This window comes from Camellia sinensis, chromosome 2 (assembly GCF_055761805.1).
Source record: "Camellia sinensis isolate YWXY chromosome 2, ASM5576180v1, whole genome shotgun sequence".
NCBI classification, from domain to species: domain Eukaryota; kingdom Viridiplantae; phylum Streptophyta; class Magnoliopsida; order Ericales; family Theaceae; genus Camellia; species Camellia sinensis.
In genome coordinates this window covers 31,110,016-31,137,714 of record NC_138962.1, presented here as the reverse complement: position 1 = coordinate 31,137,714, position 27,699 = coordinate 31,110,016, and the positions used below count along the sequence as shown (strand labels likewise).

Sequence of the window (27,699 nt, the reverse complement as noted above, 5' to 3'; positions counted from 1 at the left end):
AATACAGTTCACAATTAGGACATCATTCATTAAGTAACAGTATTATTTCAGAAAATAGTACAGTTCAATTGTTCAGAAGATAATCATATTTGAGCATATTTTTACACAGTTGTTACTCACAGAGTTCTGGGCTACAGTTAGGCTAGAGCGCGTCTCTGGATGCCAACCCTACACAGTTACAGAATGAACACACACACTAAGCTATACAGTTGGAAAAATATAACTTAATCTCTATCTTGACTTGTTGTGGTTTTACATCAATATCCTCATTAAGATGCCTTAAACTAGGCCTAAGAATGCCTAGGATGGGATGAGGATGCAAAGATGCACTTTAATAGCATTTTCAGAATTTTCAGAAAACAAGGGTCCCGCTCGAGCGTCTATTACTCCGCTCGAGCGGACATGCAGACAAAGGTTTCCGCTCGAGCTCAGACTTACCTGCTCGAGCGTACTGCAAAACAGTCAAAAGTGCTGGATAGGTGAAATTCACGCTCGATTGGGCGCTCGACACCCGCTCGAGCTTAAGATACAAGGTCCCGCTCGAGCGTAATTTACCCCGCTCGAGCAGACTTCAAAACAGTGTAAAGTGCTGGGAGCACGAATTTCACGCTCGAGCGCCAGTCACCCCGCTCGAGTGTGAGTTCAAAATCTGGAATTCCCAAATTTGAACCTCAAGCTCAAATTCAACTTCAAGTGTAACAAATTCGATTCCTTTGGGCCCATTTCCTGGAAAACACTTGTAAATACATAGTATGACATGATTTAAAGCTCAATTTGTAAAACCAAGGCCCAAAGGTGAGGGAATTAAACCCAATTTCAAACCAAACTTTCAAGAACATGATGAATGTGTAACATGCATGAATTCAACAACTTTAAAGCTTTAAATGCTAGCTCAATTGAGCCAATTTTTCCAAAACCAAGATGAGTTCATGGTCCAATACACAGATATAAACATGCATGTACCAAATTCCATGTATTCAACCTCAAAATGCTAGGATATAAGCACGCATGCATGATTTATGCTACAATTCAACATTATAAGCCATATCTTGGCTCTAATCTTCAACAATCCTCTAAATCATTCAAGAAGTAATTCAATTCATAAACAAGAAGGTATTGCTCTACCTTAAGTCTTGTATTCAAATGTAGAAACTCAATTTGCACAAACCTTCTACAATTTCTTCAAGTTTCCAAGCAAAATTCAAGATGAACAACTCAATTCTCTCACTCCCTTCTCATAGTCGGCTATGCTCTCAAGAAATGGCTGAAGAAAATGTTTTGTCTAAGTGTGATAAGGCTCCAAACAATGTGTAGGTAATGGCCCACTTCTATGGCAAAATTGTAAATAGGGCAATTTATGTAATTTAACTTAATTTAGTCTAATTTAACCATACCAAATCACTTTTTAATTAAATATGCCATAAAATCACATAAATTCTAATGATCATAAAACATCAATCGATTTCAGATTCGGCCGCCGATAAGGCCTTCAATTCGCAATTTAAAACATAAAACATGGACAGATAAGTTTAACAGTCAACAGATAGATATGCATTTAAACTAGCGCATTCAATTAGTCAGTTCAGTATTTCAATCAATTCAATTACTTTTCATAATCAATCTCAGTTTAGCAGTAATCAATAGGGTTATCAGTAATCAGTGGTGAGGGTTATTACAAATATGAACATCCATATGAATCTGTTCTGATTAAAATCTGAATGCGTATAAGACTCTATTTTGATACGAACCCTAATCTCTTTATATGATTTGTGATTCTGTTTCGGTACGAAGCTAAGGTCGAGATTCGGTTATGAGTATATTTATGAATATGGTTATGCTTCGGTTTTGTAAAGAATTACAGTTATATTTTCGATGAACATCATTTCTTTTGATATAACTTAACTTGAGTTTGGAGGACCAAACTTTTTAAGGTGGGAAGATTGTAACAACCCCTATCCGTAATTAGCCACTAATCCGTATTTAATGATGTTAATGAGAAGATTAAAATAAATTATGTGTTTATTCTGCACTTTGTATGATTTTGGCTTTCTATCTGTTACTTATAGAAATATCTGTTTGAAATTCCCCTTTAATATGTAAATTGAAAGCCTTATCGGCATCCGAAACTGAAATTGACTACACCGATCTGTTATTTGAAATTTTTAGAACCATATGGCAAGTTTTATTAAAAATTGATTTAGAACGATTAATTAAGTCAAGTTTGGTTAGCCTAATATTCTAGTTAATGTGTTTTAGCACCATAAACATATATATGAGCCTTAACTCATTTTTGAGCTCAATTCTTTGCTCCCCTTAGTGCAAAAATCTGAGGTTTTCTTTTAGAGAGAGAGTGTGTGCAATTCTAGAGAGAGAGTGAAAGGAGAATTGAAGACCTTGGCTTAGATTCATCAAAACTAAGCTAGAGCTAGATTAATTCAAGACTATAGGTATGAATTCAACCCCTAAATTATGAATCTAAGTTATCAACATGAAGATTATGAGTTTGATGTGTATATTGAGCTCAGAATAAAGATTTGAGTTGCAATTCATGCATGCATGTACATTTTCTTACAAATTGAGCATGATTTCCATGAATCCTCTCTTGCATGTTTGAAATTCATCTTCATTTGGGGAAATCATCAAGTTTCAAGTTGTTTTGTGGTGTTTAATCATGTTTTGGGAAGCTTAAGACCATCCATGAATCCTCTCTTGCATGTTTGAAATTCATCTTCATTTGGAGAAATCATCAAGTTTCAAGTTGTTTTGTGGTGTCTAATCATGTTTTGGGAAGCTCAAGACCAAGAAAACCCATGCATGTTGTATTCATGAACATTCATCATGTTTTAAGTTGAAATTGTGAGTTTTTAACAAACCCTTGGGCCATGATTTTATGAAATGATCCTAAATTCTTCATGTTTTATAAGTTTACTATGTTATCTCAAGTTTTGGGGCCCAAAAGATGTGTTTTGAAGGTTGGAATTTGAGTTTTGAGCTTGAAGGTGCAATCTGGAAATTCCAGAATTTGAATCTACGCTCGAGCATGGGAGTTCATGCTCGAGTGACCAATCTGAGTGCGTGCACTCCGCTCGAGCGACCAAAAGTCCGCTCGAGCGTGAATTGCAAGCTTCCAGAAGTTTCATGTCTTTTACAGATCACTCAAGCAAAGGAACATGCACTCAAGCGACCATTCACATTTTGCATGTCCGCTCGAGCGAGGAAAGCTACGCTCGAGCGTAGACCTTATTTTCGAAAAATTTGACTAAGTGTTCCAAATCATGTTTTGGCATCTTCATTACATCTTAGGCATTCCTAAGCCTTAATTAAGCCATAGTAATGAGGTTATGGATTAGAAACATACTAAGAAAAGAATGTATTAAGTTCCGAGACTACAAGTGTATGTGTTTTAGGTAATGTGATAAGAAAGAATAAGAACCAATGTAATGAGAGCTAAGCCTTAATGGCCACTTGAATGTGTAATGATAAGTCATGTTTGTGTTATGTATTTTGTGATTGTAGATCAAGACTCGAGGGTTGTTTGACCATTCTAGGAAACCACTGTGAGTAACGTTATTGTAAAGATACGTTCATATGAATTACATTCTAAATTAAATATGATAAGTTCTGATTTTTGAAATGATATCTGTTTTCGTGAACGAATATTCCATATTTGAAATCTATTATGACATCCATAGATAGTCTCAAGTCATGCGGGATGGCATAAAAATGCGGGTCCATGACATACAAGTAATTACGAGATCTCGTTAGCCACTTCATTGTGGTGATATGTGTTTAATCGGTATCCAGAACCGATTATTCTAGTCGGAAGACGTTCTGTGATGTGTTCTATGGGATGTACCATTATTATGTTCTGATATGAGAATGATTATGCTCTGGTCTGTTTTCTACTTATGATATATTCGAATTTCGTTCACTAACCCCTTTACCTTAATGTTATTCTCTAGGCTTTAGCTCATTGTGCGTATATATATGTATAGGTGAGCATTCTGGAGCCCGAGCCTGAAGGCTTTTTGTATGGACCTGTGTTCTGTTGTCAGCCAACCATTGTGCGTCACGTAGAGGTTCCCGAAGCGTCTTGTGTTTAAGTTCTGTGGTTTCTGTTTATTTAAGACTTGATTTGATGTCGTTAGTTGTACTTAAAATACTGTAATGTGTGTGGGTATAATGTATGGTTGATTACCGGTTATTATATATAAAGTTTTTAAATATTTCGTTCATATAGGTCAGCACAGCTCATTGGACAACTATATTTATGTATTTGCTTCCGCTAGCACCTTAATCTTGTTAATTTGTTCAGAGGCCTTCGGTAGTCCAAAGATTACTGGCCGATTACGATGCTAAACCTATAGGGGCGGGTTTGGGTCGTGACAACACATCACTCCTTGATTTTGATTAATCTCTCTTTCGGCTGCTGTCACTGTTTTTGTTTTGTTTTGTTTTGTTATTTTTTTAACACCTCTCCAGTACTTATAACCTAATTGACATTTATTATTACATTATATTTTACATATAAATATATTTTATAAAATCAATACATGTCACACTCTTTTTTTATATATATATAAATATAAATATATAAATATTCAAATTAATTATATATAATTAAATATCATATTAAATTTATTAAACAACACATTAAATTCTCATGTAATCACACAATTAATAAAATCAAAAATAAAATAAAGTAATAATAAATAAATAAAAATTTACAAAAAAATTAAGGTTGCTACACCTAATAATTTATTAAGTGTACATCTGACTTGAGTGTCCATAATTAAAAACATATCAAGTGGTGGTGGTGGTAATATTAATTATTAGAATTGGTATTATTTTAAAATTAAAACTAAAATAATTAAAATTTGGGTTAATTAAAAATAAAAATTCAGGGTTTCGTGTGTTCTTCAATTTAAACCCTAGAATTTCAATTTTGACAAATTAAATCCTAGAGTTTCATCCGTGTTTCAATCTGACCCCTTATTCTTTCTCCGTCATATTAAACTAACGGAAATCTATGCAAAATTTAGATTCAAACCCATACGTTCAAGCACTTGTATCTCCCTCGTCGTAACTACGTTTCGCCTCATTTTTGCGTCGTTAGATTCGCCTTATGGCCTAATTTTCATTCCATTCTTCATACGCCTTGTTCCACATCTTTTTACTTGCCGTCGGAGTTTCGAAAGTTGGTTAAAAATAAGATTTTTCTCTCTATAGGCAAAATTTTCAGATTCAAACCCACATTCTCAAACACTTGTATTTCCCTCGTCGTAACTCCATTTCACCTCATCTTTGCGTCGTTAGATTCAACTCATGGCCTAATTTTAATTCCATACCTCATATGCCTTATGTCACCTCTTTTTGCATGCCATCAAATATCCAAAAGTTGGCCAAAAATAAGCTCTTTTTTTTTTTCTCTTTTTTTTCCCCCCTCCACTTCTCCAGGCTTGCTGCTACTTCATTATCATTATCTGCAAGATGAGGTGGTGGTGGTAATGGTGGCGGTGTCGACGAGTAGTGACAGGTATACAACTACACATAAAAATCAAAAACCAAATGGGTTGGTCACCATGTTAGGACGCCTTGGTTTCTAATCAAGCATCATCCATTGCATCTCTACTACCAAGAATAATGTTGCGACAACAAGAAGAGAGAGAGAGAGAGATCTTATTTTTGACCAACTTTCGGAGCTTCGACGGCAAGTAAAAAGATGTGGAACATGGCATATGAAAAGTGGAATGAAAATTAGGTCATAAGGTGAATCTAATGACGCAAAAATGAGGCGAAATGGAGTTACGACGAGGGAGATACAAGTGTATGAGTATGTGAGTTTGAATATGAAAATTTTGCTCAAAGAGGGAAAAATATTATTTTTGACAAACTTTTGGAGCTCTGATGGCAAGTAAAAACATGTGGAACAAGGCGTATGATGAGTGGGATGAAAACTAGGTCATAAGGTGAATCCAACGACGCAAAAATAAGGAGAAATGGAGTTACAATGAAGGAGATACACGTATTTGAACATATGAGTTTAAATTTGAAATTTTGTCCAAATTTCTGTTAGTTTAATATGACGGAGATGGACGGATGGATCAGATTGAAACATGGATGAAACTCTAGGATTTAATTTGTCAAAATTAAAATTTTGTAGTTTAAATTGAAAAACATGCGAAACCTTAAGTTTTTTTTTTTTTTGGTAATTAACCTTTAAAATTTTATTTATTACTTAGGTCAAACATATGTTTTTTTTTTTTTTAAAAAAAAAAAAAAAAATCTTAATTCACCCCTAATCTAACCCAACTTAAATAAATGAGTGTTTTGGGAAGTCAGTAAAAAATTAATTTTTTGATTTTTTTAACTTTTTTTTTGTCTTTTTATGGGTAAGTTATGTAAGAGGTGAGGGTAAAAAGCTGAAAGCTGACTTTTTACCAGCTTCCCAAAAGAACACAAAGGGGTGGTTTGGAAATAGATTTCTGGTTAAAATAATCTATTAAAAGAAAAAAAAAAGTTCGGCATACTTATTTGGACTAAAATAGTCCTATAAGACAAAATGTCATATCTAAATCATAATCATTTTATTTTAACTTTCAGGCTAAAATAGTTCAAAAACTAAAAAATAAAAAAATCAACCCACATTCCAAATGAAGGTAAAATAAGTTAAAATAGTCCATAAGATAAAATATTACATCTAATCTATAATCATTTTATTTTTTCTTTTATAACCATCAAATCAATTACAAAAAAAAAAAAGTCAATCAACTTTTCAAATATAACTTATTTAGCCTCTGTTTGGAAAGTGGGTTGACTTTTTGACTTTTTTGACTATTTTAACTTGGGCTAAAAAGTTTGGTTTAGGAAGGGTTTTTTGGTTTTTTTGACTTTTTTTTTAGAGAAGAATGTAATGATTATGGGTTGGATGTAATATTTTATTTTTTGTGGTTAAAATAGCCAAAAAAGCCCCGTTTAACTGTTGCCAAACGGAGCCTTAGGGGCTATTTGGGAAGATGAAAAAGACAAAAGTTTAATATATTTTAAATCACATCACTTTTTTTATAACAAAATTAACTTTTAATTATATTTTCAAAATACAACCACGTCAAAATAATTAAAAAATAAAATAATTAATTAAACAGTCGTGCTAGGGAGCTCGAATCTGAGCTCCCCGAATCCCCCTAATCCTAGAAACGATGTCGTTTTTGTATTTTTTTTTTTCTGGTTCAATCAGAAACGAAGAAGAGAAGAGAAGAGAAGGAAGGAGGAGGAGGAGGAGGAGGGAGGAGGACTGGAGGGGCCCTTAATTATAGGGGGAGGAGGAGGCGGAGGCGAGGCAGAGACGGGGGCTGCTGGAGACGACGATCGGGCTGCGGAGACGACGATCGGACAGAGGCGAGGGTTGCCGGAGACGACGATCAGGCGAGGCTACGCCAAGTGACGCTGCAATGAGTTGCTGCGAGGACGCCGGGCGACGATCAGGCGGTGACTGCGAGCCCTCTTCCCCTCTCTTCTCCCCCCCTCTCTCTCTTTCTCTCTCCCTCCTAAATTTTGAGGGATTCGGGAAAAAAGATTTCGAGCTCCCAAACTTTACTCTTAATGAAGATAGTCAACTCCTTAAATAAGGTCCAGCGTAAAAATTAAATAAAGAAATAAAATTATTGGGGCTAAGTAACTTCGATACGAAGAAACGCAGCGTTAGATCAACGCAACGCGAAGTGGTTACCGCCGTTAAACGCGGTTGCTCCAATCCCCTGAATTTAACACTTTCACTTCAAACCTCACAATTTCACTTTCATTCAAATCTTCAATTTTCTTCGAATTTTGTTCCCAAATCTCTCTCTCTCTCTCTCTCTCTCTCTCTCTGGAAATTTGAATCAAACAAAAATAAAATGGGAGGATCACAGAGTCGCGAAGGCTTAGATCTCTCAGACTACGAAGACGACGACGAAGAAGAAGAGCACAGCGAAGACCAAAACGACGACGCTCAAGACCACGACGACGATCGACACCAATCCAAGCCCCAGACCTCTTTCGGATCCAAAACCCTAGACGATCTGGACTCCAAGCTCAAAGCCCTCAAGCTCAAATACCCTTCTTCTCAAAACCCTAATTCCAAGTACTCCGTCAAGCTCTACCTCCATGTCGGTGGCAACACTCCCAAAGCCAAATGGGTCGTCTCCGATAAACTCACTTCCTATCAATTTGTCAAGAAAAACGATGATTATGATGATGATGAAGAAGAAGATGGGTCTGGCCGTGGAGGTGAGAATTGTTGGGTTTTGAAAGTGGGTTTGAAGATTCGAGCTAGGGTTTCGACCGATATGCAATTGAAGATGTTTGGTGATCAGCGACGGGTCGATTTCGTGTGGAATGGAGTTTGGGCGTTGAAGTTTTTTGGGGATGAAGAGTATCGGAGTTTCGTGACTGAATTTCAGGATTGTTTGTTTGAGAATGTGTATGGATTGAAGGCAATTGATGAGAACAAGGTTAAGATTTATGGTAAGGAATTCATGGGGTGGGTGAAGCCGGAATCGGCGGACGATTCGATGTGGGAAGATGCCGATGATGGAGTGTGGAAGAGCCCGGAAAAAACGTCGGTGAGGGCCAGTCAGGATTTGCTTGAGGAATTTGAGGAGGCAGCAACCGGAGGAGGGATACAGAGCTTGGCTTTGGGAGCATTGGATAATAGTTTCTTGGTGAATGATTCGGGTGTTCAGGTTGTGAAGAATTTTAGCCATGGAATTCATGGTAAAGGTGTGTATGTGAAATTCGACAATGGGGGTCAGATGGGTAGTTCTAGCGCAGCGAAATCGACTCCAAAGAAGGCGCTTTTGATGAGAGGTGAGACTAATATGCTCCTTATGAGTCCATTGAAGGAAGGGAAGCCCCACTCCACGGGGCTACACCAATTGGATATTGAGACGGGGAAGATTGTCACACAATGGAAATTCGAAAAGGATGGAACTGATATTACTATGAGAGATATTACAAATGATACAAAAGGGTCGCAATTGGATCCTTCAGAATCAACTTTCTTGGGGTTGGATGATAATAGGCTTTGTCAATGGGATATGCGCGATAGGAAAGGAATGGTTCAGAATATTGCTTCTGCGAATTCGCCAGTATTGCAATGGACACAAGGACATCAATTCTCAAGGGGGACGAATTTTCAGTGCTTTGCGACAACTGGTGATGGGTCCATTGTTGTTGGGTCAATTGATGGGAAAATTCGGTTGTATTCGAAGACTTCAATGAGGCAAGCAAAGACTGCTTTTCCAGGGCTTGGTTCGCCTATCACCCATGTTGATGTTACATATGATGGGAAATGGGTATTGGGCACGACAGACACTTATTTGATTCTTATCTGCACACTATTTACTGACAAAGATGGGAGGACAAAGAATGGTTTTGGTGGTCGAATGGGCAATAAAATTCCAGCTCCGAGATTATTGAAGCTTACTCCCGTAGATTCGCATATGTCTGGGACAGACAATAAGTTCCAAGGAGGCCAATTCTCATGGGTAAGTTTACCTTATGAATACATGTCTATTCTATTTCTTGTTATTCTTTTTTAGATGATTAGTTGATATTCCATTGATTCTTTTCAGATAACAACTTTTCAAAATAATGAACTTCTTGAATTCAAAATCGCTTCAATAATTTTAAAAGAAAATTAGAATTAGATGAGTTGGGCTGCAAAATAATATATTTTTTATTTTTATATCAATGAGTTGTTTGGCTTCTGTGGAAATCAATTTAAAAGCTACCCTATCTAGCTTCTCATAGATAGACTTCTAGAAGATGGGATTTCTGACAAAGCCCATCTATGTAAACTCACCAAACGCCCAATATCCTTATAGAAGTCCTTTTAGGGTGAGCTCCCCCAAACATACTTTCTATTTGTGAAATGTGAAGGTCCTGGTGAATAAACTTAAAAATAATTTTCCCTTTTTTCTTTCTTTTCCACCCTACTGCCCTGTGCCTGCCCATAAGCAATTAAAAGATTTTGTGCTATTGTGAGCAGTGAGCACCTGCCACCACCACTTTCTGTATTTAAGAAAGTAAACATCGATCATTTGTGTATTGCAACAGTAGTATGTGTTCATTTGTGATAGATTAGATAGAATTGTTATGGTGGCAACAGATTTTGGTTTTGGACATTTTTGCACCCAAAGTTGACTGAATTATCAGGGAAAAGAAACAAAAAGGAGAGGAGAGGGGTGGGGATAAGGGTTTGCTTTAAATTAAACAATTTCTTCATCTTTGTCTTGGAATTTGTTACTTTTCTTACTGCTTGTATTCTTCCTCTTGATAGACTTCTAAGAATATGAAACTGAATGCTTTATCTGGCATGTACATTGTCTTGTAGGTCACTGAGAATGGTAAACAAGAGCGACACCTGGTTGCAACAGTGGGAAAATTCAGTGTGATTTGGAATTTTCAGCAGGTGAAGAACAGTGGTCACGAGTGCTACCAGAATCAGCAGGGCCTTAAGAGCTGCTATTGTTACAAGATTGTGTTGAAGGATGAGTCCATTGTTGATAGTCGGTTCATGCACGACAGATTTGCTGTTAGCGACTCTCCAGAAGCCCCCCTCGTCGTAGCAACCCCCATGAAAGTTACTTCTTTCAGCATGTCTGGAAAGCGATGACATTGTGAAAGTTGCTTCTTTCTGTATCTCTGGCTAGAGATGATTTTGTGAAAGCTTTGTCATCTCTAGTGTGTTGGATAGTTCTGTGCATATGAACTAGCTCTTTGGTAGTGTACCCCACTGATTGTTTGATTTGTTTCGTCTTTGAGTTGATGTTGGTTTCTTGTCTTTCTGTGGTTGTAGTTACATGTTTCTACAATAATGTTGATATTGAAGGTTCTTCTTCAAGATTTGGAAGTTGTGGTGGTTGTTTATGCCGTGTGAATTTGAGATTTGTTTGTTATCTGTTATAAGCTCATGAAGTTGTGGTAGTTGTTTATGTCGTGTGAATTTGAGATTTGTTTCCCATATTGTTATCTGTTATAAGCTCATGTGTGCATCTGAGTTGATATCAATAGATTAGTGCATAATTACAGAGTTTGAAGTTACATATTCAGCAGATCTTGACTCTCGAAGTGTTTTGTTTCACAACTTGATAAGCAACCACTGTAAATAAGCAAAATATACCATTGTAATTTAGGCCATTTGCATTTCACCTACTTTATTGATGGGTAAAGAGTCTTTTTTCTTACTCGTCTACTCTCTCCTCTGTTAATAGTTGTGTCTTTTGGGTGCTAATTTAAATTCAAACTTAATCAAATATTAATAAAAGTAGACTTACATTTTGAGTGAAACACTAAACTATATTATAATTTAATTTTATAATAATGTGTTATTAATTAAAATATATTTATTACAACACAGGTATTAATTATGTATATAATTAACTTGAATTCTAATTATGTGTATAAGTATGTTTATAATAATAATAATATATATAATTGACTTTGGGTTTTGGATGAAAAAGACAAAGAAATGACATTTTAATCTTTTTGTTTGAAAAATAACTTTTGACTCTATTAGAAAACACACAAGTCGACCACTTAATTTGGATGGATAGTGTTGATTATTTTCCATTAGTATGAATGAATTTCTAACGGAATGAAACAAAGTTTTAAACACAAATGCATGCAATCCAAGATCAGTTTGGGTTGTAACTAGTCCACGTTGAGCCATAATGTACATAGTTACGGTGCATACAGTGTGCATCTTTTAAGGAGTGTGCAAGAAAACATAGTTCCCATAGCATATTTACTTGCTTTGAACACTACTGTGATGTAAATAGAAGTCGTAACGAAAATTAGATTGTAAAACTGTAATGGTCACATTACAAACTTCAGCAATGACTTTATTTAAAAGCCAGAAACCATGGTACAAAGAGGGCTCATTAACTGATAAAGATTAGCTGAGTTCAAAAATAGATCATAAATAAATATAAACTAATCTAACAATTTTCACAAGGCATCACGGGCAGCAATCCTGCATACAATAGCATCTGCAAGTGAGGATATCCCCAGTTCCGGGCCAGTTATTTTGTAGTGCTGAAATAGTGAAACCAGGGATTATGTTATAACATTAATCAATAAAAGAGACAAGGTAATAATAAGAAATAATCTTCAATTTTGGCAAGCTATTAACAAATTCACAAACCTTCTGTATTTGGGCTTGGTTTGCTCTTACTGCCAATTCCTCCAAATCAATCTCTTTACCATTGATGAGTTTCTCAACAGCTTTCATCTAGCAAAACAGCAAACTTACTCTTTTACTAGGACAGCCAACTTTTAGTAAAGTAATACAGAGGAATAAGAAACTCTGCGACTTTAATGATATTGTGGTCTCACCTCATCAACAGAAGTGCCAAAACGAGCCACAAGGATGTAAGTTGAGCTTTCAGAGATGCCACACCTTTTGAATGATTCAGTAATCTAGCAAAATGAAAGACTATAAGTAAATTTCGTTAAATAATGAAAAATCAAACTGTGAACTAAAGTTAACTTTGAATATAGTGGTTACATGCTTAGAGCCTGAATAATTGAAAACGAGCTCAGAATGAAGAGTGCGTGTGGTCAAGGAGTCCCGGGACTTGGCCAGAAGCGTCTTATGTGCAGCTGCTAGAACAGGGAAAACTTCTGGGATCTGTCGTGATTGATAATAGTAGTGTCAGATAACGCCCGTCAAAGATCAGATCAGAAAAGCACCAAAGAGAAGAAAAATAGAAACAGAAAGAACTGAACAAAACATGCAAGGCGAGTAAAAGAATGCATGCAAGAAATCCTACAAGTGATGCATTAAGAAATGCTACTTCTGGTTCCAGTGTTCCAGCTTGCATCAAGTCCAGAAGTTCTCTGCAAGATAAGGGAGCTTATTAAGGCACTTAAATTATAGAAATTTGTTTCTTTAACAACACCATAAACAAGACAATGTTTTCGAAAGTCCACTCAAACATTTGTGACCCATCAGTTCACCATATAAGCAAAATGTCATCAGATAAAGCATAATCCTTTATTTTACTTTGAAGTATTTCATATCAGATTATTTTACTAATTAAATATAATCCAAAGAAGGATGGCTGAGAGGACTACCAAACGGTTGATAAGTCTGAACATATCAAATGATCTTCAGTTAGCAAGAACGAAAAATGGCAGCCTAAATTGCAAAATTGAGTGAGGAGAATTTCTCCCAAGTACTCATTTGTTATTGTACATCAACAAGTGTTTTTTATTCCGACACAAACTGCTCAAATATTGAAATTTTGGCAAGCCAATGTCGGGTAAAGAATTGAAGGAGCCTAAACCCCTAAATCATAAATTGATGCATATTGGAATCCATGGTGTGTTTACCAAAACTATGTATTACCCAGTTCTCAATTCTTCTTTATAGAACTTTGACAACAACCAATTCTTCAAAGCTGCCAATTGTATGAGAGAGAACAAAGTACCCATTGAAGTCACCTTCTAAGCCTACACAGAATCCAGACTACTCTATTTCCAAAAGTTGAATGCAAAATTAACTCCTCATCACAATAACAAATCCATAAATGAACCCAAAAAATTAAAGCCAAATGCAAGAAAAAAGTACATGAACCCAACTTGGGGTGGCTCTCAAAACCTCAGTTATTAAACGATTAAAACATAAAACGGTGTTTGAAGAAACATTCCAAATGCTTCAAGAAAGAGAGAAAGAGAGAGAGAGAGTACTTGGCGTTAGTGACGTCTGTGAAGAGGGCGAGAGAGAGAGGGGTTCCATCGATGTCGCAGACCTTCATAGCTCCCTTGTTTTCTGGAAACGAAAGCTAGGGTTTTGAACTGTGCCCCCCCACCCAAAAAAAAAGCCCTAGGGTTTGATAATATACGTTAAAAAAAGAGGACGCGCCAGGTAGGGGTCGAACCTACGACTTTCTGCTTAGGAAACAGACGCTCTATCCACTGAGCTACAGGCGCTTTTTGACCAATTGCTAAATAAAAATATTATAGATAGTTAAAATTATTTCTATCAAAATGCTACTCTTGCTTGGCATCCAACATTGATATTAATGTTGTCTATGAATTATGAATTCGAGAAACAAACATAATAAGAGAATATAGTTAATTATAATTAATTGATAGAAGGTAGAGTAGGCTATCTACCCACGTTATTTGAAAAAAAAGGATAGCGAGCGGTTTTTCACTTATTAGAGTTATCTATTGTCAGTAAAATCATGTAGTATTATAATTTCTATGATTACCTTAAGGATGAATTCATACTAGAGTAAACCACTCGTGATAAGAGGGGAGTTTGATGCAATGGTCTAGCCTTATAGACTAGTTGTTATTACCTTTCAATAATAATTATGTATCATCTTATCCTTTTAACCCATCAACCATCAGAATTGGAGAATAAAAAATCTTTGTGTGATTTTTGATAATTGATGGATTTTACATCTATACTAGACTATGGTCATGTCTGATTGGAAGTTTGGGGAGGTAGATTAGAGTATGAGTGATGTGGGCCCTACTTATGTCATGTTTCGTTAGAAAATGTGTGGGAGAATGAGTATTCCTCTTGGATTAATAACCCTACACTATAGGAGGAACTAGCTAAGTTTGAAAATACATGAGATTGTGGAGGCTCTATTTACACACCACATTCTTTTAGAGAGACTCTATTTACACACCACTTTTTCTCTCAAGGCAAACCACTTCTAAAGGCACACCAAAAATAATTTGTAAAAATAAATATTTTTCTCATCACACACCACAAATTTATATATTTACCCTTATTCACACACCCACATACAACAATATACACACAAAGTTCCATCTTTGCCCCCCACACGGCCACACACCCCACACCTACGATATTTATCTCCCCCTCCATTCTCTATTCACACCGGTGAACACCATTGCTGAAAACACTCATCAAGATGTCGTCGGTGGTGTTGCTCAACACTGTTCTAAAAAAAAAAAAATTATAACTATTCGGCAGTACAGAGTTGAATTAAATGAAAAAGTTCGACCGTAGTAATCTGAACAAATTGCACTTGTTCGATTGTAGTCTGTTGGACAGATGTAAGTTGTTCGATTGTAATCTGTTGAACAAATGTAATTTGTTCAATTGTAGTCTGTTGAACAGATATAAGTTGTTCGATTGTAGTCTGTTGAACAGATGTAATTTGTTCGATTGTAGTTTGTCGAACAATGATATATCATTCACCTCTGGTTAACCGAACAACGATTTATCACTCATAAATGAAAACGAAGACGAAAACAACAAAAAAAAAAAACCTTTTCATTGCTCCATTGTTCCGAATGAGAATTGTCAGATGCATCATTCATTGAATCCAATCAAAATCTTCAATAATACTATATTTTTGATTATTTGTTAAAGGGTTTTTTATTTTGGTTTTAGGGTTTTTGGATTCTTGACAGAGAAGATACGTAAGGAACAAGTTTGAAATTGATGATTTATATTATATTGATTCTTGTCCTTTATGGTAAATACACAAATGGGGTGTATCATAACTTGTCCTTTATAGTCATTTCACTTAAGGTTAAAATTGTAATAAAAAATAAATTAATTAATGGTTTGCCTTGAGAGGGAAAGTGGTGTGTAAATAAAATGACCCATTCTTTTAAAGGCACACCATTAATTAATTTATTTATTATTACAATTTTAACCATAGGTGAAATGACTACAAAGGACAAGTTATAATACACACCATGTGAAAACCCCACATTTAATTATTCTTAAAAGAAAATAAATAAATTAATTAATTAATTAATTTCATCTACAGTCTATCTGAATTGTATATTAGTGTAAAAGTTAGTTTTAAATTGACCCAATTCAATTACTAACAAAGACATTATTAAGAATAATAATTTTGTGAGTGTTCAATATTTATTGTTTATAAGTTATTTTAATTAGGATTCAATATGATAATTATTCTTGCTAAATACCTTAGTTAAAAATCTTAGTGTATCAATTTTCAGAAACCCACACAAATATAAATACAAAAAAAATAAAATAAAAAAAAATTTCGTGGCTATGCCACCTGCTTGTTTACATGGTGGTATAGGAACCATAACCCATCATCATTCTTAGAATTTAGGGAAAGCCTTCATTCTTAGAACTTGAAGAAAGGGAATAAGATATAATAATAGAAAGAATGTGTGTGAGAGAGAGAGAGAGAGAGCCTCAGAGAAGTGGCTTTATATATTCATACCACACACAATGTTTATATACACTCTGTTCGTGCTTTCAAAGGCTAAAAAAAATAAATAAATAGAGGGAATTCTTGTGGAAGAAGAGGAGGAGGTTGAGGTTGCATATTTTCCTACCATTTCATTATTCCATTTCAATCCTACAACTAAGTAAGAAAACCCTCTCAATCCTCTAATTTCTTTTTATATTTGAAAATTTCAGATTATATGCATATGATAAATTGTCTAAACTTGTAGATAGGATTTTATTTATAATTGTATAAAAAAAAAATTTGATGGTATATTAAATATTGGTAATCTGAAAATCATGATAATATTGTGGAATTCGGACTTGCATGTGTAGTTTATGCAATTAAAAAGATTATTGAAGATGTTATTTGGTCCTTTAAATCTGTCAGAAAGATGTACGAATTTTTAGACAATTTTATACTCAAAATTTGAAGATGATTTCTTCTACAAAGTTGTTGATAATAATGTCTATTTCATCCACAAAAGTTTTCAACAATTATTGAGTTTTGTACGAATTTATACATATTTTTAACCAAATCTGGAGCTATAGGCAGATTTTATTATGTGTTTGAAAAATCATTAAAAATTTTATATTAAACCAAATCTGATAATTTCTAAGCAAAAAAATGAAATTTGAGAAGTCTAGTTTCATAATAAATTTTTAGATCATGGAATTGATTTATAAATTTAAGTATGGAATTAATTTAAGAAAATGTGATAAATCTGTGTCATAAACACTCTTGGAATTTTTAAGAATTATTTATAATTTATTTTTGGAAAATGCTTTCTGAAAAATGACAATAACATGTTTATTGAGTATTCTGTAGATTTATATGAATTTTAGAGTTGTATAAGTAATTTATTTATAATTGTATTTGCAAGATATACATTCTGAAAATTTTGACAGATTAAGGAGGAACCAAAAACTATCTCTTCAATTGTTTATTTATAACATATTTTTGGAAAAAATTTCTGAAAAATGACCTAAACATATTTATTGAATATTCTGTACATTTTCACGAATTTTAGAATTGTATAAATAATTTATTTATAAATTTTATTACCTAAGGTATAACCTGAAAATTTCTGGACAGAATTAAGGTCATCACTTCAATTATTTATTTGGATAAAAATTAATTATTGTGTTGGTCTAATTCATCAAATATTGTGAATTAGTAATCCATGTATGGGTGTATTGTGGTTTATTTAATATTGTGCTAGTTTAATCTTATAGATTAAAAGTCCGTGCATGTGTGTAATTATGATTTATTTCTTTTTTTTTTTTGTATCTAAATTATTATTTCTTACCATGGTTTAAATAAATTGTTTATTTAAAATTTGTACAATTGTTTATTATTGTGTGACATGTGTAATATTTTATGTTCGGATTTTAATGAGTTGGTATAACATTATTGGTAATTAAATTTTGAATTATTGTGAATATCTCAACGAGTAAAGAGACACGAAATTTAACCAATGATACATTAAAATGTAAAAGTGATGGGGTGAGCCCGGTTTAGAATCTTGCGCAACTGAGTTGCGAACCCTAACATGGCACGAGAAGGTATTTCGGCTCTTATCGGTGTAGGCGATATAAGGTTGGTGGTGCGGGTGTCACAACATAGACCGTTCCCTTGGGGCAGACCGTGATGTCACGACTCGGGTACGTAACTTTGGTACGTGGGCATCATTGGTAGTTACAGTAAGTAACATTTAAATATTTGATCAAGGAGGAGTCAGAATTGCCCATGGCCATTGCTTAGTGATTGAATGGAAATAGTGCTCCGCGGGGAGTTACTAAATTTATCTGAAAAACTAAATCTATGAAAAAAATAAATAAAAAATAAATAAATAATGTGGACAGATTCCCTATGATGAAATACTGTTTCCGTTTGATATATTTTTATTTGATTTATTATTATTTATTGTTATTATTTCAACTAATAACATTTATTTTATGCTTACTAAATGTTACTGGTTATTCTGTTATTACACATTATTCATGAATTGTGAGTATTATTATCGGGGTGGGCGTTTTCGGGTTGTAGTTTCTTATTGAGCTCGTCGCTCACTGGCATTCCCGTTGCCCTGGCGTTTTATGCCAAGTACCGAAGAAACCGAAGGAGACATCGAGGCCTTGCAAGGCGACACTCAGCCTTAGTTAGCTTGAAGAGTGCCTAGGTTCCATAAACTATTTCCTAAAATTCTAGTTTTTTTTCCTAGTTTTCTTTTTTATATTTGTGTCATTTCGGTTATGTACTAAGACTAAGTTGTGATGTAAGAACTTTAAATTTTGGGTTGTTAATTAATGGATGTTAGTAATCTTGGTGGCAATATTGATTTTAAGTTTCTAAATCTTATTATAATGTCCTTAAATTTGGGGCGTCACACACTATGTGTATAATTATCATAAAGGACAAGAATGAATATAATACACATCAACAATCTCAAACTTGTTACTTACGTATTTTATCTATCAAGAATTCAAAAACCCTAAAACAAAAACCAAAAACCCTTAAAGAAATAACCAAAAATATAGTATTATTGAAGATTTTGATTGGATTCAATAAAGGATGCATCTGGCAATACTGATTCGGAACAATGGAGCAAGGAAAAGATTGTTGTTGTTGTTGTTGTTGTTGTTGTTATTTCCTTCTCTCTTTTTTTCGTTTACTTGCTGAGTAGTAAACCGTTTGTATTAGTTCGATTATCTGGAGTCGAATAATATATCAATGTTCAACTACCTACAACCGAACAAATTGTATTTGTTCGGATTCATAGTGTCGAACCTAGTATAATTATTCGGTTTGTAAGTATCAAACAAACACCATATATTCGGTTAAAAACAATCGAACAATTTCATTTAATTTGACTCTGTACTGTCGAACACTTATAAAAAAAAAAAAATTCTTTTGGTTTTTCCAGAATTGTGCATCCGTGGAATGCAGTAATGTTGGATCTGGGGGTCTTGTTGACTGCACAAATCAATTTATTACTAATGAGGTAGTCTCATGTCAAAAATGAGTATTTTTTTTCTTTTTCTTTTCGCATGTTTAGTGACTTTGGTGAATTTGACTTGTAGATTTTCAAGAGCAAAGAAGAATTGCTCGGTTAGGTACAGGGCATTAGAAGGAAAAGTGGGTTTGTGATTGTCATCAAGACATCGGACTATAGTGGTGGTCATAGGACACCAAGGATATATCTTGCCTGTGAGAAAAGTGGTCAATACAGAGCTCATAAGAAATTAAAAGGAGACAATTTAAACAAAAAAATTGTGAAGATAATGGGTACAAAGAAATGTGGGTGTCCCTTTGAGTTGAGAGCTCGTAAGTTGAAGACTGATGATGATTAGATGGTAGATGTAGCATGTGGAATGCATAACCATGTTCCTGCTAAACAATTTGAAGGACATTCATTTGCAGGGAGATTATTTGAGGAGGAAATATCATTATTAGTGGATATGTCCAAAAGCATGGTCAGAAAAAAGAGATTTTGGCTACCTTGAAACAAAATGATGCTTTGAATGTAACCATTATGAAAACCATTTACAATGTATGTCATAGGAATAATGTTATTGAGAAAGCTAAGAGATCACAAATGCAACAGTTGTTGGGTAAATTAGAAAAGCATAATTACATTGAGCGGCATAGGTGTGACAACAACACGATGACTGTCACAGACTTGTTTTGGGCACATCCTATCAGTTTAGATTTGCTCCATTCATTTCCAAAGGTGTTGATCATGGACTGGACATCTTGAGATAATTGGTGTGACATCCACTAATATGTTATTTTCTGTAGCCTTTGCATATCTTCAATTTGAGCGGATTGATAACTACGTTTGGGTGTTAACTATATTGCGTAGTATCTTAGATGACATTGCTATTCCTGAGGCGATTGTCACAAACAGGGAGCTTGCTTTGATGAATGCTATTGACAGGGTATTTTCTACATCTAGACATTTATTATACCGATGGCATATTAGTATAAATGTATTGGCAAAATGCAAGAAAATGTTTAAGAGTAAGGAGGAATAGGACAAGTTTATCTCTTTATGGAATTTGTTAGTACTCTCCTCAATTGAGCTTGAATACAATGAACACTTTGCTAGGCTACTTGCGGATTTTGATGCATATCCTAAGGCAGTGCAATATGTGTCACAAAGTTGGTTAATTCCATATAAGGATAAATTTGTTACCGTATGGACAGATAGTTGTATGCACTTTGGGAATGTTATAACCAACAGGTAATATATATTTGTCTACCTTACACAATTAGTCATTATGATTTTGATTATTTAAACTTAATTATGTTAATTGTTTCCATTGTACATAGGGTCGAAAGTGCACATGCAAAACTTAAATGGCAACTTGGTTCTAATTAAGTCAATTTTGAATGTTCTTGGACCAAGATCCGTAGTTTGCTTGAGTTACAACATGTTGATATTAAAGCATCGTTTGAGAAGAGTTTGACCGTTGTACAACACCAGTTCAAACCATCCCATTTTAGAGAGCTCCGAGGCAATATCTTTATTATTGCATTAGATCATGTCTTAGCAGAGAGTAAGCGAGCGAATGATGTTGGCATTGATGCTTCGGTGTGTGGATTTGTTGTTCAACAAACACACAGGCTACCTTGTGCCCATGAGATTATGGATTACGTCCGACAGGGTCGTCCAATACCACTTGGTAGCATTAACCCACACTGGAGAACTCTTGAGCTAGTACAAAAGTTGAAGAATAATAAAGTGGAATTGAGTTGTGAACCAACGTTTGATCTCATACTTAAGCTATTCAATGCATCTGATTACACTATGCAGTTGGAAATTTTGCATAAGTTAGGAGAGATTGCAAATCTGCAAAGTAGTTTTCTCATTGAGTTGGATGTGAAGCCCAACCCTCGAGGTAAGTGACATAAGAAAATAAATGTATTTACACGTCGAGACCCATGTGCATTTGAGTTAGTTCAGTCTGGACATGATAGCCACTCACCTATGTGCACCCAGATCCCTACATAGGATTCTGTCAAAGTACATAAAAAAATGGCCTACCAAAGAGAAGGTACATGTAATCATTTTTTACTTACATTTTTGTTGATAATAAATTACGTGTTTTATTGTTCATATGTTGATGCCTTCCCTGTTGAATAGGTATATCAGACTCGTACAACTACGACTTATTCATATGTTAATGCCCTCCCAGTTGGATTGAAGCCGTACATACGTCTTATCAAGGATGTAGATGCTGATGGCAATTGTAGGTTTAGGGCCATTGCTAGCTTGATGGGGCTTATAGAGGCTGAATGGGGTCAAGTCAGGCGTGATCTTCTATAGGAATTGCACACACATATAGACCATTACACTCATCTATATGGTTCACATGACAGGATTGAAGAGCAGACCAATATTCTATCATACTTTGAGCTCAATCCAGGGTATCACCGTTTGATGACTATGCTTGACATGGGTCATCTTATTGCATTTTGTTATAATGTGGTATTGTACCACTAATCTGCACAACAATGCCTTACATTCCTCCCCCTACGATCAGTGCCAATATCACAAGTTCAACGGCGTGAGATTGTTATTAGGTTTGTTAATGGGAATCATTTTGTCCAGGTATATCATTATGATTTGTGTAATATATTTATCATTTTGTACTGCATCGTTCTTATACTTAAAGCTTTGTCAATGTAGGTGTTCATGTTACCGGGTCATCCAGTTCCACCGATAGCTACCAATTGGTGCAAGTTTCATCATTCTTATGCAGCTAGATGGGGTACTGCATATAGTCACTGAATTGAGCATTTTAAAGAAGTTGTTCATTTAAGGGTAGCTACTAGAGAGATATTTAATTGTATTAACCTTGATGAGTAATGATGTATGTGAGTTGAGTTAAGTTGTAGTTATGCAATTCAAATAGTTACCGATATATTTTTTTTAATGATTAACAATTAAATAGTTGAGTTGGATTAAGCTTTGAGTTAATTTAATGCACATGGTACTACTTGTTCATTGCGGTGTATCAAACGTAATGGCATAATACTTCCTGTTCATTACCAAAATACAAACCATGAATACTTGTTCACTACAAAATATTGGTAGAGTAATTCTTGTTCATTACAAAACAACAAAAACATTAAAAGAGTACTTCTTTTCCATTATAAAATAACAAAACAAGATTACCACATGACCAATTACCTATCATTTACTCGTCTCCTACAGTTGTATGTTCGAAATGGAATAGAACTAGGTCCAACCTCATCGATTTGTTGATCCTGAAGAACACGTGCCATCCTCTTAATGTTCTCATATAACCTATCTGGCTCACGAACACTAACATCATGGCGCGCCTTGATAATAGGATGCACAATCTGTAGTGCGTGATCAATACGCTACATTAAGAACAAATACAATTGTAATTAACACGTGCCATATTCAAAAAAAATGTAAATGATATGTGCGCAATATTGTCATACCTCAGCATCCTGCACATCAAATCGACTATCCTGTGCACGTGGGTCAAAACCAAACCGATGTGTGGGGTTCTGGATATATAACTGTGTGATACTTGTATACCGCTGCATGCAACCATTAACACAATCAGCTGGATGTCTAACTGGGGTACTCCTCCTCTGAGCAGATAAAACATGCACTACTAGAAAACAAGGCTTTTGAGTCGGCAGCATGCTGTCGCAAATAGCGTATTTGCAGACGCAAAAACTTTTTGCGACGGCGATTCGACGGCAACTCAAGGGACGAAAATGGTGGGGTCGTAAAAAGTTTTTGAGTCGGCAATCTGCCGACGCAAAAAGTTTCAATTTTTTGAGACGGTAGATTGCCGACTCAAAAAGTGGTTAAATGTTTTAAAAATATTTAACCCACAATTTTCTCATTGAGGCTCCCAAGTTTCGAACACACTCCATTTGGACGATTTGACCCGAAGTCACCGCACTAAGTCCACTTGACCACCATACCTCTTTCAGATATTAAATGAGATATATATTATTTATAGTATATACACTCAATATTAATATAAAAGTATATGTATAAATAAATATATTTATTAAATATAATCAAGTAAATATATATATATCTTGGCTATAAATTTTTTTTTTTTTGCTACGACATCAGTTGCCGACACAAAAAGGTATAATTTTTTGCGTCGGTACAAATTTGCCAACGCAAAAGGTCTATGCCGACGCAAAAGGTCTATGCCGACTCAAAAGGTCTATCTTTTGCGTCGGTAAATTGAACCGACTCAAGTAATGCTATCAAATATTAATTTTTTGTGTCGGCCAACGGTGCCGACGCTAAAGGTTTGCTATTTGAGTCAGTAACTCTGTGCCGTCTAAAAAATGCTACCTTTTGCGACGGTAAAATTTGCCGACTCAAAAAATCGACTCAAAAGGCCCTTTCTTTAGTAGTGATGATTATCCCAATTTTCCATATCTGATCAAGATACTGATACATAACTTTATATCGGCCTGCTGTGACACCTTTAACAGCACGAACAAGGTCGAGTGGTGCAGGTGGGATGGTCTGAACTCTACCAAACTGTCTAAGAACCCTTTTAGGATGATAGGGTTCAACTACATCCAAATACTTCAAACAGTCGCTGTAGAATGTGATCTCATGACATAGATGATGTTGACGGCAATCTCGATATGGATCCCAAGTAACCTATGAGAGAAACACAAATGAAATCTACATGAGTGACATGTAATGAGAAAACTTAATTGAACTAAGAGTAATTGGTATACCTCATCAAATGCCAATCTGTCAAGCTCCTCTCGTAACTTTTGTAGGTGTGATACCGTTGAACTAGCTTCCTAACGAGGAGTCCATCGATGCACGTGAGGCAATTGTACAGTATATTCCATATTTTGGTGAGGTCTAAATGGTTGGAAATGCTCATAAATCCATGCCTTCATCATTGTCATGTAACCAACCATCTGTTGAACAGTTGATCTCGTGGCATATCCCAACTGTCAGTATAAATATGCCAATGCAGCTACACCCCAAGCATATGCATGTATATCAGTCAAATCCATCAACAACTGCAAGTACACAACAGGAACTCTCGTCCCACTCTTGTCACTGAACAGTGTATATCCCAATAGAAAAAGCAAGTACGCTTTGGCTGCACAAGCTATGGATTCCTCGGTGTCTGAATCTTTACAACCACTGAATTTGCTCCGTAACCACTTCAGCTTTACTGGTTGTCCCCTAGTAGATGATAGCTCCTCAATTGTTTTAGCATCATTAACTCCCACGACAGCTACCACAAGTGCATGTGCCTGTTGATCTATCAAAGTTGCAGCACTAACTGATCTACCTGTGATGGGGATCCCTAAGATGTTACCCACATCATCCAATGTCATTGTCATCTCACCAACTGTCAAATGGAAATTATTTGTCTCTGGTTGCCATCGCTTAACAAATGTAGATATGAAAATCCTATTCACGAACCGATATGTGCAATGGACCAAAGAAGATAGGCCTGATTGCTGCATAATGTCTCTAAACCTTCTATTGTTGGTTCTTGACCACCACCACCACTCAAGAATCTTGGACGAATGATTATAACACCTTAAGGGATTCCTCTTCTACAAGGTAAGTAATAAATTTACATAAATAGTTTGGTTCAATAAATAATTAAATGAATCAAACATGGAAAAGAATATATACTACGTTCTGCTCTCATATAGCAACTGCAATATGTGCCTTGAAGCTCTTCAGTATTGATGGATCTGATGGCTCCCCAGGAAATGAACCAATGAGTACTTCCTCAGCCTGATCAACATCAGTAGCATTATCATCATCCCCTGAACCATTATTAATCATATCCTCTTCCAAGATTTGAGGTGCTTCCTCCAACACAATATCATCAGCTCGACCTCTACCCCGACTCCAACCCTGACCCCCGACCCCGACCCCAACCCTGACCTCGACCACGAGCAGGATTTATTAATGTACGACGTCGTCTCTCTGAGGCAGTGGGAGGAATACGCGAAGGGTCATCCATTTCTGAAAATGAAACAGAAAACAATAAAGTTAATAGAAGGAACACAAATTATTTATGTTAAAATACTCACAATCATTCAAATTTTTGTTTCTTTAAGTTTGGAATAACCCATAATTTTTACTTTTGTGTAGAAACAATTTTTGAAAATGTAAAAGACAGCAAACTGTTTAGTCTTTTAAAAAGATGTGAGTTGCATTATGAAAATACTCCTAAAACAGCTGACATAAGGGCACAACATTTGATAGTAGGAAAATAAAGTTCAAGAGGGTTTAGCTTCAAGAGTTCATTTTTCTTTTGAGCCTTACTTCTCAAAGAAAAGAAAAGAAAAGAAGCTTAACTTGCCAAATTTCCTAGTTCTCACTTGGTTTGATTTAGTTTGGTTTTTAAATTTTTAAAACCACAAAGACTGATTCAATTTTTAATTTAACAATCTCAACTAAGTTTCGATGAGGATAGACCACTCCAATGAAAAATGAAACATCTCACATGGTAATAAATATATCTCTGTGAATCTATTGATTGGCTGCATAGCTGGTGCAGTTGCTCGTAGATAAATTATACAGTGCATTTTAGAAATTGAGCATCTACAATTTCCAGCATCTACAATCACTAGTTCATTTACTTGTTAGTGATATAAATCTAAATCATTTCTGTGTGAACCAGATTATGCAACTGTTTAACCCAATACTGTACTATTCAATTTTGGATCTGGACGTAGAACACCTGTGTGCTTTACATATTAAAACACAGAGACTGTTCCATTTCATCAGAGGAATAGGTCTGGCCCTCTAACTACTGTTCACAACAAATAAATCAGTAAGACAGGGGAAAAAAAAATTTATAGTGTTCGACAGTACAACACCAAACATGTTATTATAGTTCGGCATTGTACATCCGAATTACTACTTAATGTTCGACACTAAGAGATCGAACATGTTCGACAGAAATGGACCGGACAAACTGATCTTGTTTGAAAGTCAAGTGTCGAACTCCATATTATTCGATAAAAATTGACTGAACAATTGTTTGGGGTTCGAAATTCCAGTGTCGAATGGTTCGGAAACTCAATCGTGCGAATACAAATTTCATGGCAATGGAAAAAACTACCTAAAATCCTAAAATCTAAGCCAAATGAGAACTCATCTACTGTATCTCCAATGTGAGTTGTTTCCAACTGTGTTGAGCACCACCGACGATGTCTTTGATGAGGAAAAAAGTGTATTCAGCAAATGGGTCTTCACCGTTTAAACAGAGAATGGAGAGGGAAATAGAATATCGTGGGTGGGTGAGGTGTGTAAGTGGGGTAAAGATGGAAGATTGTGGGTAGATTTTGGGTGGGGTGTGTGAGTGAGTGAGGGTAAAGGTGGAAGATTGTGGTGTGTATTGAGTAAAATATTTATTTATTAAATTATTATAGGTGTGCCTTGAGATAAAATGTGGTGTGTGAATAGAGGCACCCATGAGATTAAGATGCAATCTTATGAGATTAATGGAGTAAAAAACTACTTTACCTCCTTGGCCTATATGACTACAAAAATTGAAGAATAATTATGGAATTTTATACGTTTAATCTCGATCAATTAATACCATCACACTATTTCACAAACAAATACACTAGTTTATCTTATATTTTTAATTTAATACTATCACATTACTAATTTTTTTATATTCAATCCCACTGTATTCATAATCTCATCCAATTTAATTTACTAAACAAACCTGAGCTATGCTATATTTCCTTTCTCGTCCCCTGTATCACCTAACAAACGCACAAATCAATAAAACTAGCATCATTCCCATAGATTCACCATCTAAAAGCCTAACAAAACAATCAATAATCTCGATTAACATAACCAATCGCAATGGCTAGAGCCCCAATTGTCACTTACCAACAACACAAGGAGCAAAGTTAAGATCATTATTCATCAATGATGCAACGACCAAAAGCTACAATTGCCAACCATTACCATCGACTAGAGCTATAATTGTCACCGATCAATACAAATGCACTAATGTGACCCATTAACAATGCAACATCTAGATTCACTAGAACCACTCATCATCTTTGCACTAGCTAGAGCCACCAATGCCATATATCATTGACCAGAGCCACCAGTATCACCCATCACTACCAAACATCCCCTTACATTTCCATTTACGTTGCGTTTCATTGAGAAATTTGAAAAGAAATTTAGAAAGAAAAATAGAAAAAATAAAATAAAATATGAATGAAATATACTTAAAACTCACCTATTTTTACACAAATTTTTTATTTCCCTTTCTAAATCGTTTCTCAAATCTCTCTACCAAATATAATGTTAATATCCCTCGTCCCCCTTATTAAAACATGTAAATATAGAAGTATGAGAGCCACATAAAATAAAGAGTTAACTACACTAAGGCTTCGGTTGGGAAACTAAATTTGGGGC

General features: G+C 35.1%; 3 protein-coding genes and 1 non-coding gene across 5 annotated transcripts; 1 reads left to right on the top strand and 3 right to left on the bottom strand.

The window, feature by feature from the left end:
• The first annotated feature begins 7,627 nt into the window (after nt 1-7,627).
• LOC114288719 (protein CYPRO4) lies at nt 7,628-10,885 on the top strand. The gene is made up of 2 exons (XM_028232295.2): nt 7,628-9,527; nt 10,376-10,885. Exons 1-2 carry the CDS (start codon nt 7,896-7,898, stop codon nt 10,655-10,657), a joined length of 1,914 nt encoding a protein of 637 aa, XP_028088096.2. The 5' UTR covers nt 7,628-7,895; the 3' UTR covers nt 10,658-10,885.
• Nucleotides 10,886-11,815: 930 nt separating this feature from the next.
• On the bottom strand, nt 11,816-13,952 carry LOC114288762 (EKC/KEOPS complex subunit tprkb-like protein). Of its 2 annotated transcripts, none has more exons than XM_028232349.2 (6): nt 13,735-13,952; nt 12,816-12,882; nt 12,551-12,673; nt 12,379-12,462; nt 12,188-12,274; nt 11,816-12,078 (listed from the first exon to the last, which is right to left on the bottom strand). In XM_028232349.2, exons 1-6 carry the CDS (start codon nt 13,800-13,802, stop codon nt 11,992-11,994), a joined length of 516 nt encoding a protein of 171 aa, XP_028088150.1. In that variant the 5' UTR covers nt 13,803-13,952; the 3' UTR covers nt 11,816-11,991. The 2 variants fall into 2 exon arrangements, with proteins under 2 accessions (XP_028088150.1, XP_028088151.1); XM_028232350.2 differs by having other exon boundaries at nt 12,218-12,274; nt 13,735-13,907.
• On the bottom strand, nt 13,905-13,977 carry TRNAR-CCU (transfer RNA arginine (anticodon CCU)). Its single transcript has one exon. It is a non-coding gene; the product is annotated as a tRNA-Arg (tRNA).
• An 8,277-nt stretch (nt 13,978-22,254) lies between these two features.
• LOC114288753 (protein MAINTENANCE OF MERISTEMS-like) lies at nt 22,255-25,089 on the bottom strand. Its single transcript, XM_082907832.1, has 6 exons — nt 24,970-25,089; nt 24,249-24,851; nt 23,719-23,925; nt 22,722-22,823; nt 22,444-22,637; nt 22,255-22,291 (listed from the first exon to the last, which is right to left on the bottom strand). The coding sequence occupies exons 1-6, from the start codon at nt 25,087-25,089 to the stop codon at nt 22,255-22,257; spliced, it is 1,263 nt and encodes a 420-aa protein (XP_082763958.1).
• Between the last annotated feature and the right edge of the window lie 2,610 nt (nt 25,090-27,699).